The following is a 15,759-nucleotide window of genomic DNA, read 5'->3' as shown; positions in this document are numbered from 1 at the left end:
GTAATGCCTTGGCAAAATAAAAACTTGTAGTACCAGGAAATCCAGATATCTAAGGCTGAGTAAAATAAATTGTTTAATACCAAACTCTGGGGAATATTGTGGCTGGATTCTTTGCTGACACACAGAGCTCAGGTGACTCTACCATTGACTTTCCACATCGCTGTGCACTGAAGAATGCTGGGTACTGGCTGAAAACATAGGCCTCGCTCACCAGGGATTATACAAGGCTTGAAAATCAATCATTATTAACACCATATTTGGGTTTTCCATATTAGCATCCCTTGGTATCGACAACGTTTCCGCCCTCCAATGTGCAGCGAGGAAGAACATTCCCATGAAGATGGAGTCATGCAGCATGATGGTGAACAGAATTCTTGCAGTTTTCTTGGTTATGCAGTTTGGTGAGTCCTTGGCTGTGCAGGGAAAATTGTCTCAGCCGAATTCTGGCAACTCTTATAGCATTTCTACAAGTCTCATAATATTTGGTATGTTTTTAAGTTCCTTGTGATTTTCCATCAAAAGTATTCTTTTTGTATTTTTTAATAACGATTGTCATCTATTAATAGGAGTGAACTGGCTTTATGAAAACTGGCTTATGACAAAAGGGCTTGGTTCACCTTCCTCGAGACTACTGAGAATTCTCCAAGGGGTCTGACTGTTCAGAGAATGGTCTCATGTGGTTTTGTGCAGATTCACTCAGATAATTCTCTCTGTAGTGATGCAGACATAAGAGCTACCCTCTTACCTGCATTTCTGACCCACCCCTGCACTGCTCTTCTGTGGTGGTGAAGCTTTCTGTGGTGCAGAGCTGATCAAAGAACAAGTCAGAGATTGGTAACAACCAGTTCTCAATCCTCAGGATTAGCAGAGAGGGAGGAGAACACCCTCTGAGAGGCCACACAGTTGCCTACATCTGTGTCCCCTATTTCAGAAGTAGTGCGGGCAGGTCAGGCTGCGGGACTCTGGTTATTCCCAACCTATCTGCTGTGCCTGCCAGCAGAAACCAAGATCTACAATCTCACTCTCAGATCAAATATGGACAGCTTCACTGTAGCAATGTAAGACTGGAGTTTCTGTGGGAACCAAAGCATCAATCATTACATTTTAAATCTCACACTGGAGGGGATGGGGAAAGGAGATAGGGATCATAGTGGTGAGTGCATAGGAGTCGTAGTACACTAGCATATGACTTTGAAAATGTTGGCATAAATGAGCATGAGTGCCAGATGAGGAAGATATGCCTTTCAGAATCAAGGTTCAAAACGCTTGTGTGAATGTGTAGAAATGCCTTATGAGGAATTTGTCCTTAGTGCAGAGCCATTTCCTGGGTCAAATACAACCCAGATCCCTCATTCTTAGTACAGAGTGTAAAATACTGTGCTCCATATCATCTCCACTTTCCTGAGTAAAAGCCTGACACTACTGGGAATTTCTAATCATAGATTTGCCATTACAAATTTGATGTTACTAGCTTGTTCAGCTTGACTGCTAATATTATAATATTTGGGGGGGTTCTTTCATGTTCTTTTTCCAAGAATGGAAGGAGACCGAACATGACTAAATCTGCATTTCTCAGATACTCAGCTTTAGTTCCTCTGTTGCAGAAAAAAGCTTGGAACTCTCTCATACACCCTAGAACCAAAACCAAAGCAAAAGATATTCTTAATAATATTCTTATTGTCACATTTTAAAACAAATTCATCATTTTCCGTGACCCTATGTGTGATAACTGAATGCCTGGATCGGCGATGTTGCTGTTGGAGAAATTTGTAACTTGTGGAATTCCAGCTTGGGGAAAACCTTCCATTAAACTCATGTAAGCTTTTTATTCTGCACTTCTGTGGCTCTCCACTGTTAGGGTCACCTGAGGGATTCACAGATCCATGCAGGTTAGGCAGGCTGAGAGCTTACCAGCAGTGGGGCAGGGAACTACAACCCCCTTATTCCCAAGCATATCTCTGGTAACACGATCTCCTTCTGGTGCTCTTTTGCAGAAATTCCCTTTAGAATGAAGAAAAAGAATTGGTTCTTCCAAGATTCCACTCCTGAAGTTTCTTCAACCTTATACATCCTACTCTTTTTCCTACCACGTAATCTCTCATCCCCAGAACAGGAACCTGCCATTAGAGAAGCCATCTTTCTTATTTTTTTACTCTTTCCTCTCATTTCCTTGGACTTCCCATCTTGCTCCATATAAAAGTTGGAAGAAGGGATAGGCAAATTTACCAGTGCTGCCTTGACTGGCTGTCTTGACTGGGAAATGAAGGAGGAGTGGGTTGTCCTTATGCAATCCTGTCTTTCATACCAGCAGGACAACTAAACCTGGTCTGGAGGGAGAAAGGTTGCTTTAGTAAAACAGTATACCTTAAAATTGTAAACAATGGTGAATCCACCACAATCATTGGCATTTTCCCTATTTCTGAATGTATGTAATACAGAATTGCTATTAGTTGGATAAAGAGCAGGAAGTGGTTGAGGGGGAAGCTATGGGACTAGAAAGGAAAGGGGTAGATTGATGATACAAAGAAGTGAAAATTTGAGAACCTGAGGATTATCTTCCCCGCATCTGGGAAAAGGAGGAGAGAAATCTACATCTTTCTGAAAGGATGGGAGATATTCATTGAGCTACCCTACAAAAAGTATGCTTATTTTGGGTGATTGACTTTTTAGGTCTGATCCCCATTATGGCTCAGAAAGAGGAACTACAGACAGCGATTGCAGGACAGAAGGTGATCCTGAACTGTAAAGGCTTAACTCATGAAGCAGAAGTGACCTGGAAGTACCATGCAACTGTTGTTAGGTGGTTTAGAAGTAGTCATCTGAAAGGTAAAAGTTCCAATTCATCACCCTCTCTTCCCAGTATATGGCTGAGAAATTGCTTCTCTCCAAAATGTGCTTATTGTTTCAAAAGGCAAAGGCAAAGCTCCAATGACCAATCGATCTGAAATGGACCAGAATAATAAATCTCTGATGGTGTCAGACTTGAGGCTCTCTGATGCTGGTACCTACAGCTGTGAATGTGAATCTCGCCCAGTGGTCACTATCTCACTGCATGTTTTTGAATGTGAGTGATATCAAATGCATTTATCCATGAAAAGGAGAGGAGGGAGGAGACTACAGGGTTTTGAGAAACTTCTTTGCTGAGCTTCTTTTTCCAGTTGCCATTTCCTGTGATGTGGACTATCATAATTCATTTCTGCTCCCTTTCCAGGGCACAAAGTATCTCTATTCTCCTATTTGCTGAGACACTGTTCTCTTGTTTTGAGAAAGAGGAGTGGACTTACTGGCTGTGCTTTTTCTCTTTCCAGTGAGAATCTCTTTAAATGGGCACTTTCTGCCAAATGAAGCTCCTGAGCTGAGCATAATGCAAAATTCACCCAGTTCCCAACCTGATCTCACCATCACATTGTACAACAATTACAATAACACAGAAACATCACAAATCCTACAAGAGGAGGCCCCTCGCAAATACATACTGAAGCTAAAGCAATTGCAGCCTGAGGACAGTGGGACCTGGAGATGCCACATCCATTCAGACACTCCATTGATTGATCAGAACATTGTCTTTGATTTGAAGGTACTAGGTATGTGACAACAAAAATCCTGATGCAGAAGCTCCAGCTCACATGCAGTGCCCTCCCCAACTCATGAGCTCAGGTTTTACTTTCCAGCATCCCAAGCAATGGTGTTGCAGGACCAATTTCCCAGGGCCTCCAACACCACAGCTAAGGGATTGCTGTGCTACCTGAGCTCTGTCCTGTACTTCCTCCTATTTTCCTTTGCAGGCTTGACCTAAAAGATCCCTCTCTCCTTGGGATTTATTCTTCTTGGCTTTGGTGGGCTTGGGAGCTTTGGCTCTTTAAGAGTATCCTCAGATACTAACTCTTTGTCCTCCCCAGGATATTTTGTGTCTTTTCTCTGAGTCCTCTCTCAGCTGAGCACCAGCCACATCTCTGTAAGGGACTAGAGAGTTCCAGATCAAGGGTGCACAGAGTGAAGTATAGTCGTTGCTTTCCCTGCCTCTGTATTTCTGTGTGTTTCAAATTCAGGTTTTCAAAATCCAGCCTTGGAAAGAAAGTATGCAGCTGTTGACAGCCCTGTCATCTTATCATGGCATCTGAACTTTCAGGAGATAAAATGGAAGGAAGACTTCACAGGACACCTGAATTGGAAACCACAGGGAAATATAACCTCTCGTATGTTATTTGACTTCAATGTCACAGCCTGGGGAAAGCGATATGTGACCGAAAAAGATAACCCCTTTCGGTTTGAGAAAGCTACAATAGGATCTTCAGGTGTCCTGGAAGCAAAACTCAGGAAAGTCCAGTTCAAGCACTCTGGGCAGTACCAGATCCAGCTAGTGTACAACGGAAGATACGTACAGAGCAAGATAGAGCTGTTGGTGATGAAAGGTGAGAAGCAAGTTGGGAACTGAGGAGATGCAGAAACCCAGAAGCCACAAGGGTGTGGATGGACCTCTCTTCCCATCCTCCCCTTCATGTGTCTCTTTCTTATCTTCACAGTCTTGGTTAACCCTGATGGGCCGCTTGTCAGAGGGGCTGCAATGACCCTGCTCTGCCAGGTCTCTAGTCCCCTCCCACCCAATGCCCATCTATGCTGGGAACGTGTAAATGGGACTCAGATGGACTTTAAGAAGTCAGAACAGCATGAAGCAAAGGTGGAGGTGACTGTCAGTACTGCAGGACTGTGGAACTGTCACCTCATAGAAGACAACAACAGGAAGATCAGCCTTAATTACACTGTGGGTATGGAAATTACTGTCATGTCTCTGCCTCCACTCAAAGATCTTAAACTGCTGCCTGTGTCTGCCTCTGAATACTTTCCTTCTTCCACAGAGGAAGCTCCTGTTTGGATTAGCTATGTAGTAATTGGAGCAAGTATTGGAGCCAGTGTGTTGGTGTTGGGCATTGCATGCTTGTGTATAATTGCTGGTGTGAGCTGGCAGCGGAGAAGGGTGAGTGCCCTGGTCCCAGTGAAAGGGGAAGAGATGGCTGTCTCCCCAAACAATAGGAGGAGTTTGACCTGTCTGGGGACAACACAAAACAGATAAAGGGTCGATCTTTTAACTCAAGCCAAATGTGAGAGAAGGTCTGCAGATAGTGGGGATGTCAGAAAGTGGTTTACTACCACTTCAGAAGAAAGCATTTTAAACATTAAAATATCCAATTGTGATTCATCCCTTCTCTCTTGGCAGCAACGGGCAAAAAGGATGGCACAAGCTAGAAAACACTTGCTGGAAAATAGGACATGTCAGTGTCAACAGTAAGTGATAATGAAGGCACCTAGAATGGGCAAAGAAGCTGGCTTCAAGAAAGGGGAGCTGGATGGATGAGCAAGGAGGACTGGAGCATGGCTTTGCTTGGTGTCTATAGTACAGTTGCATCTTACTTATGTTGACAATCTGAATGATATTCCCATATGTTTAATGAATTTCCTGCAATACTCCAAGCCTGTGGTAGCACTGTGCTGATAAATTTTGGAGTGGAGAAGTTTCACTTGAATTGCCATTATGTTGAGAAATGTTTGCCAGACTCAGGCAAGAGTTCCAGACTCCTCTGATTGGATTCACAGTGGATCTGTGAACTAGATTTTGAGGTTATAAATCCTGGGGTGGGAGGCACCCAGGCAAACTCAAGGATGAAAACTAATTTTTAAAAACCTAAATGTCCATAATATTACTCCAGCTCTGCTAACGCAGTGCTGAATGACAAGGTGAACTCTGCCTTCTCTCAAAGACCTTGGGCCATATTAAATATACCATCAAATCCTGGCCCTTCTCATGGGAACAAGGATTTCTCATCAGAAAAGCTGCCATTTTAAGGACTTTAAGCTTATACGGCATTAGAAGCAGCTGTGGAGAAATGCTGGCCACTAGTCTATCATTGGAATTGGAGAGCTAGGGATAGTATAAATGATTGCACATAATAGTTCAGTAAATAAGTAGATATAGAACTGAACTTCTTGATTTTCACACTGAATGCAGTGGCAAACTGTGATAGTTTGTTCTGCACTCTTTTCACCGTGGGTAAGAATTCAGTGAGAATGACTATTGGTAAATAGGACTTCATAGCTAAGCTATGTGATGAAGAGTTGGTTAGCATTACACGTATCATAGAAGTCATCTCATTTTCACCTACTTTTTATCGAAGTTAAAAATGATACCCGTTAGGAGGGAACAAAAATCATGCAACTACATAAAAATTAGCTAAACCTGTGCAATACAGTTGTTCTTTAACCCTCTCTGCCAAGTAAACAACTCAATGCAACTACAACATAAACCATAGGCATGTGGATGCACAAATAACTATCTGCCTCCTGAACTGCAGGAGGGAGGCAGTCATTCTACAGTCCTTGCCCTCTAGACTGGACAAACATCTGGAGGGCTGACTAGTGTGGAGTATCAAAATGAGGCCTTTCACCTCTCCAGGACTGCTGCTCACATAATTCCTTTCTCTTGCAGCCGGCAGAATTAGTAGTGTTGCAGCACTCAAGCCAGAAGGATTGCTGAAGTCTTGGCCTGTAGCAAAACACTTGCCAGCCCACAGTGCTTCCTGTGAATGCGTCTTCCTTTCTCTTCCTCTGATGCAATTCTTTATTCCTCCGTCTTCCTCCCAGTCTAATGCCATGGAGGGATGTTGCTTGGCAAGGAGCCAATGGGCAAGATAAGAAACCCTATAGGGTTAAGGTCAAACCCCCAGTTCTATAAAGAGAGACACTGAACAGAAGTGTATATATGCTTGTATTTTGCTTATGCACTTAATTTGACCTTCTTGTGGAATTTATTTTATACACTTATTTTATCTGCCTGAGCKACAATAAATTACTTCAGGGGTTTCTTTGCAAGTTGGGCTAATTTTTTTCTGATGCACTCTCATCTGATTCAAATATAACTTGTATTTCTCCCTTTCATGCTAGGATGTGGAATCCTAATTCCCACCATCTCCCACTTCCCAGGCTGCCAGAAACCTTCCCAAACTCACTGTCTTCAGCTGTCCATGAAACTTGCCTATTTTCATTGGCCCTTTCATACCAGTGTAAACCCTACTACACTCTCCTCACCACTCCTAATCCCTAGCTGGTGGGCCTCATGCCTCCCAAGACCTTCAGCTGTCATCTCTTCCATCCCCTTTAGTCATAGATTTCCACAGAACAACAAACCAATACACAGGTAAAAACAGCACAGCAACAGGAATACTCAGGACTCATTTTGCTGGGAAAATTGTTCAGGAAAACAGTGACTTCAGGAAAGGCAGAATTAAATCAAAACCCGAAGAAGCTGTGAATGTTTATCTAGAGAGTAAATTTAGGATAAGTGTGACAAAGAAATTTCCTAGTATGAGACAGCCTGGGTCTGTGTAAGTCAGCAAATTGCACACAACAGATGCTTTTGAGAACTCCATTGAGAATGGCAGTTCTTTGTTGGCTGAGAGAAATGGAAAGAGAAAGTGAAAAGTCCAGGGAATTTAGGAGGGAAGTAAAAGTATGTTGCAAAGATGTCAGAACATCCTGAAAGAGAAATACTGTTAAAATACGTATGCAGAAGTCTTGTGCTTATGTAAGTTATTCTTCTACTTTCTGCTAGGGATGGATCATAAAGGCATTAAGGTCATATGCAGCTTTAGCTGTCACTCAGTGTAGTTTAGGTTTGTTCATTTGCTCCAGGTTTGTTGAGGAGAGGCAAAAAGAGACACTGCACTGTGGAAATAGCTTTTGATGGCAGTGACCCCCTTGTAGGATGTGTGGTGTGGGAGGAGGGGGTTTTCTCTGTAACAGTCATGTCAGCATTACCTAGTTTTTGACAGTACATATACTAGGTGGCAACAAGGGTAGAGATAACACCTGCAAGATGGAGGAAACCTTTCACCCTCACTTGTTGAAACATCCCACAAACACTGCTCACTCCTGGACTGCAGACGCAGCCCTGCACAGCTGTGGTAGCAGGTGTGGGGCAGCCTTTGCATAGCTACCACCAGTGGGATGCCTGTTCCTCCATGAACATCTGCACTCAAAAAGAAGTGATGATGTCATTTTCCTTCCCAATGTCATTCCCTAATAATATTTTCATTCCCATAGGTTGGGCCTGTGAATACAAAACTACAGTAATTTTGGAAAAACCTTAGTCTAAATCTGTGTGTATATACAGTCACTCTTTCTGCTCATATGCTGTCCTTGAATTCCTAGCACAGCTTAGGAGCTAATCAAGACCCATCACTCTGCCAAAAGGGAGTTGTATGGAGGAAATAAGCATAGTGTTAGTGGTATTCAATATAATGATCATGCCAAAGCACTTGTATTTCCCTATATCAAAACCAACCCCTACACCTGCTGTCCAGACCCTTTTCCTTATATAACTGCTAGAGTACACAAGGCCATTTATGAGTCTGCTTCTGCTTTCCACTCATACCAATGTCCGGAGCAGAGCGATTATTCCACTGGGTGAGCGTACATTATGAACTCCGCCTGCACTGCAGCCATCTCCAGCAACTTGACTGCTCACTTGAGACTCTGGCAGCTGAACCAAAAACCTCTGTATCTAAAGAGACAAGCCTTGACTTTTTTGATAAAGAAACACTAAGCTAATAGGACCTACTTGGCCTCCAGCAGAGGTCTTAAAAGCCTGTGGACACCTCAAGGACCCTTGGCCTGTGTGGGACTAAATGAATGAATAGCAAAGAAAACCTGCACCTGGGACAGCTTAGTAGATACAAGAGCATAGAAGTGTCTATACTGTCTGACAGAACTGACTGCACCTGCACAAAACCAGCAAGCAGTAGATCTTGATCTCACACTAACAGGCAGCAGGACTGTCTCTCAGTCTGGTTGTCCCATGCAGCAAGGGGTGGCACTGTGTGTATATGCTGTACTGAGCTCAGCAATCTCAGTGCCAAGTTCTGCTGTCATAGAGTGAACCTAAACACTGGAAGAGGCACACAAAGTCCCTGCAAGTGGCCAAAGGCTGGGTCTCTAATCATAGTTAGAACTGATTTTCAAAACACTGCGAGGGTGCCACTCACACTACCATTGTAGAATGCCCCCTTACAAGTTTCCACATGGCTTGGTGGGCTTTACCATGGATTTGGTGGTGCCACTGGGGTGTCTGCACAAGCACAGCTATGCTGATACATGCACAGCTTCCAGTTCTCCAACGTGGCTGGGTTTTTTGGTCTCTCAGAAGTGAAAAGCCTTCCTCAATGCTGCAAATCGTTCAATAGGGCTCATGACCTTAGTAGTCATGACTCCAGCCCTATTCTGCCCCCACCTGAAACTCACTTGCAAGCACAATCCACTCCCAACTCCAGTCTTATAAAATGGGGTTTTTTGGCTTCAGTCCTTTCTGTATCTTTTCACATGACAATCTGCTTTGTTCCCTAGATGTACAAACTGCCCTGACAGAGAAAAGAATCATCAACAGACTGAGTCCTAGATGGGTTTGCAGAGAGATATATCCAAATGCAATATTAACAGCTTCAGTGTGGGCTACAGGGCAGTGGGGATGTGGAGAAAAGACAGTTCAAACCAGATGAGAGCAAACTTGCAAGGAAAATGATGCATGTCAATGCAGAGGTGCCAAGCTGGGATGGCCTGCAATAACATCTTCAGCAGTCCTAGGTTAGTGTATGCAACAAAATGTTCCCCTTCTGACACAACACTCTCTTTTCAGCCTATGTCATAACACTGTGGCAGCAGTGCTGCTATGTGGCATTCAAAACATGTTTTTAGAGATGAGATGCAGACCACTTTTGTGTGGTCCCTTCCTGGTGGTATCCAAGGGCTTTACAGGCTATCTTGCATGTATCCTGACTCTTCTCAGGAGGCATAGAGGAGCGCTCCCTTCCCTAGGTGTGAAAACGGTATATCTACACTAGGCAATAAGATGGTGCCTCTGCACAATACAAACTACAGTAATATACAATCCTACAATGCAACAACACAATGATAGACATATTTTATCAAGTGATGACAGCTCAACAGAGTTGATGACCTGAGATGATAGCAGGACCCAGAAAGGTGTACTTGGTAGCATTTAAAAAAATGACAACAGCAGCCAAAGCATTGTGCAGTGATGTGAGAACAGCCATGAAAAGCCGTAGTTTAGAAAAAGTTGAGGAATGCTAGTTTTCTCTAACATGTTTAGTGTCCAATTCTGGGCTCACTAGTACAGGAGAGACATAGAACTGGAGAGAGTCCAGCGCAGGGCTACAAACATGACTGGGGGACTGGAACATCTCTCCTGTGAGGAAAGGCTGTGAGAGCTGGGCCTGTTGAGGCTAGAAAAGAGAAGGCTGAGGGGGGATCTTATCAAAGTATACAAATATCTTAAGGGAGGGTGTCAAGAGGATGGGGCCAGACTCTTTTCAGTGATGCCAAACAACAAGATAAGAGGCAACAGGCACAAACTGAAACACAGGAAGTTCCATCTGAGTATGAGAAAAAAATTCTTTACTGTGGAGCAGGTTATCCAGAGAGGCTATGGAATCTCCATTCTTGAAGATATTCAAAAGCCAACTGGACAAGGTGCTGTGCAACGTGCTCGAGGTAACCCTACCTGAGCAGGGAGGTTGGACTAGATGATCTCCAGAGGTCCCTTCCAACCTCAACCATTCTGTGATTCTGTATTGATCTTTCTGGTACTGCTGCTCCCCATGACACTTTAGTCCTTTGGATCTATCTCCAATCTGTCAGGACCCACAGACTAGCTTGTTCTAGCAGGGAAGGAGTTTTGACATAGGTATGAATATACTGCCCTATGCAGTTCTGCTGAACTAGAAATATATGGGCTGAAATAACCACAGCCCGTAGCCTTGCCTTCTCAAGTTTCCTTCTTCTTAGTGCATTGCTGCCCTTTGACTGCAATGTGAGGCTGTGATTCGGTGGAGTCTGTCAGCCCTGATCTGCTGAGGCAGCCCATGTGACTTATGCTCCCTGCGGGCTCTGCAGCAAAGCATTCACATCCCTCAGCATTCAGAGCCAAATGACCTTGTGTGTTTCTTTCTACGTTCCCAAAGTCTAGAAGGGAAGAAGATGGATGTTTCAGCCTTTTTACGTTTCTCTTTATCTCAGAGAAAAAAATGAACAGTTTTCAGTGTCACTGATCACTTTAGTGGCTCCTCAGCCAAATTCAGCTGCAGAGCGAGAATAGCCTCGAGCCCTTCTCAAAGGCGAGGGTGTAGTAGGATCATGAGATCCTTGCAGCTACTCAGCTCTGGACTGGTTCTTTTCTTAGTGTATTCTCAAGTGTATTTTTGCTAGGAGAGCCATTGCGCTTTGTTAGTGCCCTCACATCTGAGCAGCACCTCCAAATCACAGTGGGCTGCCTTTGCCACTGCAGCTTCCTCATGCATGTCAGCATCTTTCCCCAGCATCCCCTCTAAAGCACTCTTTGGCTCTCCTCCTTTTTGTTTTGTAGCCAGCTCAGCTGAACCTTAGAAGTGCCAAAGTTTTCCAGATTTGGAGGATTAGAAAATAGCAGAATAAAGAGTAGTGGCAGAGTCTGCCTAGTGGGCAGGGAATCAAAAGGGAAGTGAGGAGAAACACCAGCTCTTCAGTTTTTCAGCACTAACTGGCTGGTGTCAAAGTGTCTACTTCAGATGCTGGGGTTGGAAAGTCCCTTCTTGGAGTCTGCAAGAATGCTACACTCTGAAATGGCTGGGAAGAGGTGAAGTCCTTCAGATGAACATCAATTACAGTGACATGGGATCTGTGAAGATCACAGCACGGAAGAGGTGACCACAGCAACTGGAACCACAGGGGACACTTGAGAGAGCTCCCCTGGCAGAGAGCAGCTGTATCCAGCATGTCACAGGTAGCACTCCTGAAGCTGGCCCTCCTGAAATCACAGCCCATTCCTGAACAAAGAATGTCAGTCTGATCTTGAGAAATCTCACACATACCTAGATAAGCTAGGAGAACAGGTAGTTATATGAATAATGTAATTCTGTGTTAACAGATGCAAAGTAAAGAAATCATTTCAGCTCCCTCCAGATATTGCAGATTCCTAAATTAATGATTCAAGGGCTCTTCTTTATCCTTTCTGTGTATGAGAACAAACAAGTGTTCAACAATTTTGAAAAGTAACACAATTAAATTCTGAAAGGACATTTTTACATCCTGTACAGTCTGGGACTCACTGTCCCCAGGATATTACTGAGGCCAGAAGTGCAGAAGGAATGGAAAAGGGATCAGTAATATACAGAGAGAACACACAAATCACTACATCAGGCATGTAGAAGGGTTGGAAGAGTAAAAGAATATACACATCTCCCAAATGTCATGCAGCTTGATAACAACCATACCTTTGATAATCCTATCTTGGTATACTTCCTTTCCTCAATAAATATATCATATAAAAGTGATTACATATGTGAGAAGAAAAAATCTTTAGAAAGTGCCCAGCTGCCTAAGGAAAAACATAGTCGGCTGTAAACAAGCATCTGCAAGTCTGAATCCTAGTTTTTACATTGCAAGCCATTAATATTTCTAAGCAGCTCATGACCAGTATTAGTCAAGGTCTTCTGTCCCCTGAGATGAGCTATTATCACTTGCCCATTTTGCAGATAAATTAACTGAGAAATGTCACTAAATCTTTTCATAGGGTGCTAGAAATAGAACCTAAGGCTTTGGTATGATAAATCTATATTGCAGTCGCTCTGTCTTTTCTGAACAAATACGCTGACGTATTTGCTTGGCTGGATTATTGTTATCCATTAACCACACCCTGCTCAAAGAGCCAAAAGGGATGCCAGGAGACCTAGCAAGTATACCAGTGTAGCATCACAAGAAATTATGTAAGACACAGATAGATCCGGGCTCTAAGAGCAGAGATTTAAATGCATCCATGATCTGTGAGAAACACACACAAAGCATTCCATGGTCACTGTCCGGGCTCTGAGTTAGGAGCTGTGAACATACCAAGGCCCTATTTTTAGAAGTGAATTTGAATATTCTGTTGCTTTTGCTTTTATGATTTGGGTGTTTGTTTTTCAGTTAGTGAGATCTTTAAGAATATGGGGCACCTGCTTGTGAAGCATTTGCCTGAATCTGCAGAACTGCTGTCCAGAAAGAGCAGATTTTAAGCAATGAACTTTCCCAGAAAACAGTTTTTACCTCAAGATTGTTACACTGGGGTTATTTGGGGCCTGGATGCCTTAGGACACTCCAGTGAGCTACTGAGCCTTTGGAAGGCAGAAAATTGGTCAGATTCTAGCCTGGCTCTTTAGGGGTTAAAAATCGCTCCCAGCTGGTATGTATCTGTGAGTACTTCTAGGAGATGAGTCTGAAGGTCTCACTTCTAACTCCTGTATCACAAATTCAGAGCCAGTCAAAAACTACACTGGTAAAACTTATTTTCATTACAACATACACGTTTGTCCAAACAAACCATGAAGATGATATGATTTTGACAAAGCTAAATTTGAGAGCTGCTTGATTCCCTGCTTGCTAGCTACTTGGTGCTTTGACAGCTCACCTCAAGGAGCTAGGGAGTCTGTGTTTCCAGAGTTACTATGGGCCCCTGACAGTTGTCAGACTGCCCTAGAGCAGGAGACACCAGGATCTGCAGGATCTTCAAGTCTGGAGCATCCATACTTAGCTCTGGAAAGGCCTAGACATTCATGATGATCACACACTGTATGGTGTGTGCTCAGGAAAACTGGTGCTTTCCAGGAGTCCTGGACTTCCTGGACACACAGGGAACTCTGCACCATGGTGCTTTATGATTTCCAGAGATCTAAGTCAGCCCTTGGTGAAAGCATTGGAGTCCTTTGTATGTGCACTTTCAACTTAAGAGTACATATGCAGTTGTGTCCCACTGCTTATCAAAACTAGTGAAAACAGGAGTATGGAAATCTTGGATAAATAAAGTCTTAAAAATCCATACAGATAAGACATATGGATGGAGTAGCATCTGCATGGGAGTATGATAGCCCTAGGCTAAATGCTCTGCTCTTCTCCTTACCACAGGGTCCATCCCTCTTCATGGTAAATTTGCAGTTTTGCAATTTCATTCAAACCCAGCCACATTCTAAAATACAAGAAGCCCCTTTGAGATAGGAAGACTTGTCCTCATCCAGGTCTACTCACCATTTGCTGTCAGGTGTAGCCCAGACCATGAGGGATACAGGATGTCACTACCTTAATGGAGCTGAAGCAGACAGGCAGGGCAGAAAGTGCTGGAAGCTTGGTTTGCTGCTTCCTGGAGATAACAAAAGGATTTATTCACCCACACAGGCAGGCTAACAACTCACACAAAGGAGACTCAACTTCTGAATCACAGGTGGATGGTAATGTGCAAGTTATCACATTAAGTAATTCATATAAATGACACAATCGGAGCTGTGCAAATGTTTACATCTATGGATATAGACCTTCTCACTTCAAGACATAAACCTCCCACAAATGACAGAAGTTGAAAAGAAATGATTGTGGGGAGCAGGTTATTCCGTAACTGTCCCTTGTTCTCAAGTCTCTCCCACTCCTGCCACTGCTAGGCTGGACACTGAGATGGATAACCATGGGGTTGTCCCATCTTGGCAATTCCTGCGTGCCAGAGAATAACCAGCACATAAGGAGCATGTAGCCACTCACCTTCTTCAAAAATATGTCTTCATGTCTTCATTTTTATTTGAATGGTTCCTGATTCTACTTACTTTATCTAAAATGGGTCCCAACCACAACTGCTAATACAATGCAAACAGGCCTTATCTCAGACCATATCCCTTTCCATCTCCGAAACCACCTTCTCTGCTGTCCCTGGGTCTGAGAGGCAGAAATGCCTCCAGTAGAGCAGGCCAGCTTTCTCACACAACAATTCCTTGCTGCTGACCACACAAACTTGGATGAAATTCCTTGGCACCTGAGACACTTGGGATGTTATTCATAGTGATGTGGGAATTCTGCCCTATCAAAGGGGGTGAAAAACTGAGGAAACCCCAGATCCCTAGGGTTACGTCTATATTAACAGCCAGGGTGATACAGTAGGAGTGGATCTGAATAGCAAATGCTGAGGACTCAGTGGCCCCACCAAGGATGTTTTGGTGGGTTACTTCAGACAGTTTGTAGCCCAAAGCAAAGATGAACTCCCACCAATCCTTGGAGCACATTAAATGCATATCTTGCAGGTTCCTTTTGCTTAAATAGTTTGTGTGATCCTGATTCAAACCAAAGTGCTAATGCAGCTGCACAGTAAGTGTCGGATGCGCATCCCACCCCACTTCTGGCAGAGGAAAAGGTTGTAGAGCTTTCAGGAGAGGTCAGTTTCCGAATGAAACGAGGATGAGGCAGGTGTTGGTGCCTGCACCTTGGTAACAAAACAGTGACCGAGGAAATGGAGATGTCCACTGTCTTGTGAAGACTGTCTAGGTGCTGGATTCTCCTCACTGAGGTCACACAACCGGAGGGGAGCTTCACCCTCCTGAAACGACTGAGATTTTCCCCCGAGCACCAGTCCCACTCTCTCTCCTTCCTTCTCTTCTCTTTCCCTTGGCTGTGGGACCGTACTGCTACCTGGCAATGGAAGAAGCCAGCTCCTTTTGGGTCTCCAAACTCATCTCACGAGCCGGGGAGAAAGGACAAACGCAGTCTATACGAAGGAAAGCCCACGGGTGCTGCTGGTGGCTGGGCTCCAGCTGCCCTCAGAGCCGAGCCGCGGCCTGGGCAGGTCAGAGAGCGGCAGGTAAAGCATGCACGCGGACACGCGGACACGCGGACACGCGGACACACGCGGACACACGCGGACACGCG

The 15,759-nt window shown here is 44.1% G+C and overlaps 1 protein-coding gene across 1 annotated transcript; it reads left to right on the top strand.

The window, feature by feature from the left end:
• The first annotated feature begins 301 nt into the window (after positions 1 to 301).
• Positions 302 to 6,819, top strand: CD4 (CD4 molecule). The gene is made up of 9 exons (XM_085324703.1): positions 302 to 401; positions 2,671 to 2,826; positions 2,912 to 3,064; positions 3,309 to 3,584; positions 4,050 to 4,412; positions 4,524 to 4,766; positions 4,857 to 4,975; positions 5,216 to 5,283; positions 6,482 to 6,819. The coding sequence occupies exons 1-9, from the start codon at positions 335 to 337 to the stop codon at positions 6,492 to 6,494; spliced, it is 1,458 nt and encodes a 485-aa protein (XP_085180829.1). The 5' UTR covers positions 302 to 334; the 3' UTR covers positions 6,495 to 6,819.
• The last annotated feature ends 8,940 nt before the right edge of the window (positions 6,820 to 15,759 follow it).

The sequence above is a fragment of the Rhea americana genome, unplaced genomic scaffold, assembly GCF_003343005.1.
Source record: "Rhea americana isolate MKP2758 unplaced genomic scaffold, rheAme1 scaffold_92, whole genome shotgun sequence".
NCBI lineage: Eukaryota > Metazoa > Chordata > Aves > Rheiformes > Rheidae > Rhea > Rhea americana.
This window is presented reverse-complemented; position numbering and strand designations above follow the sequence as displayed.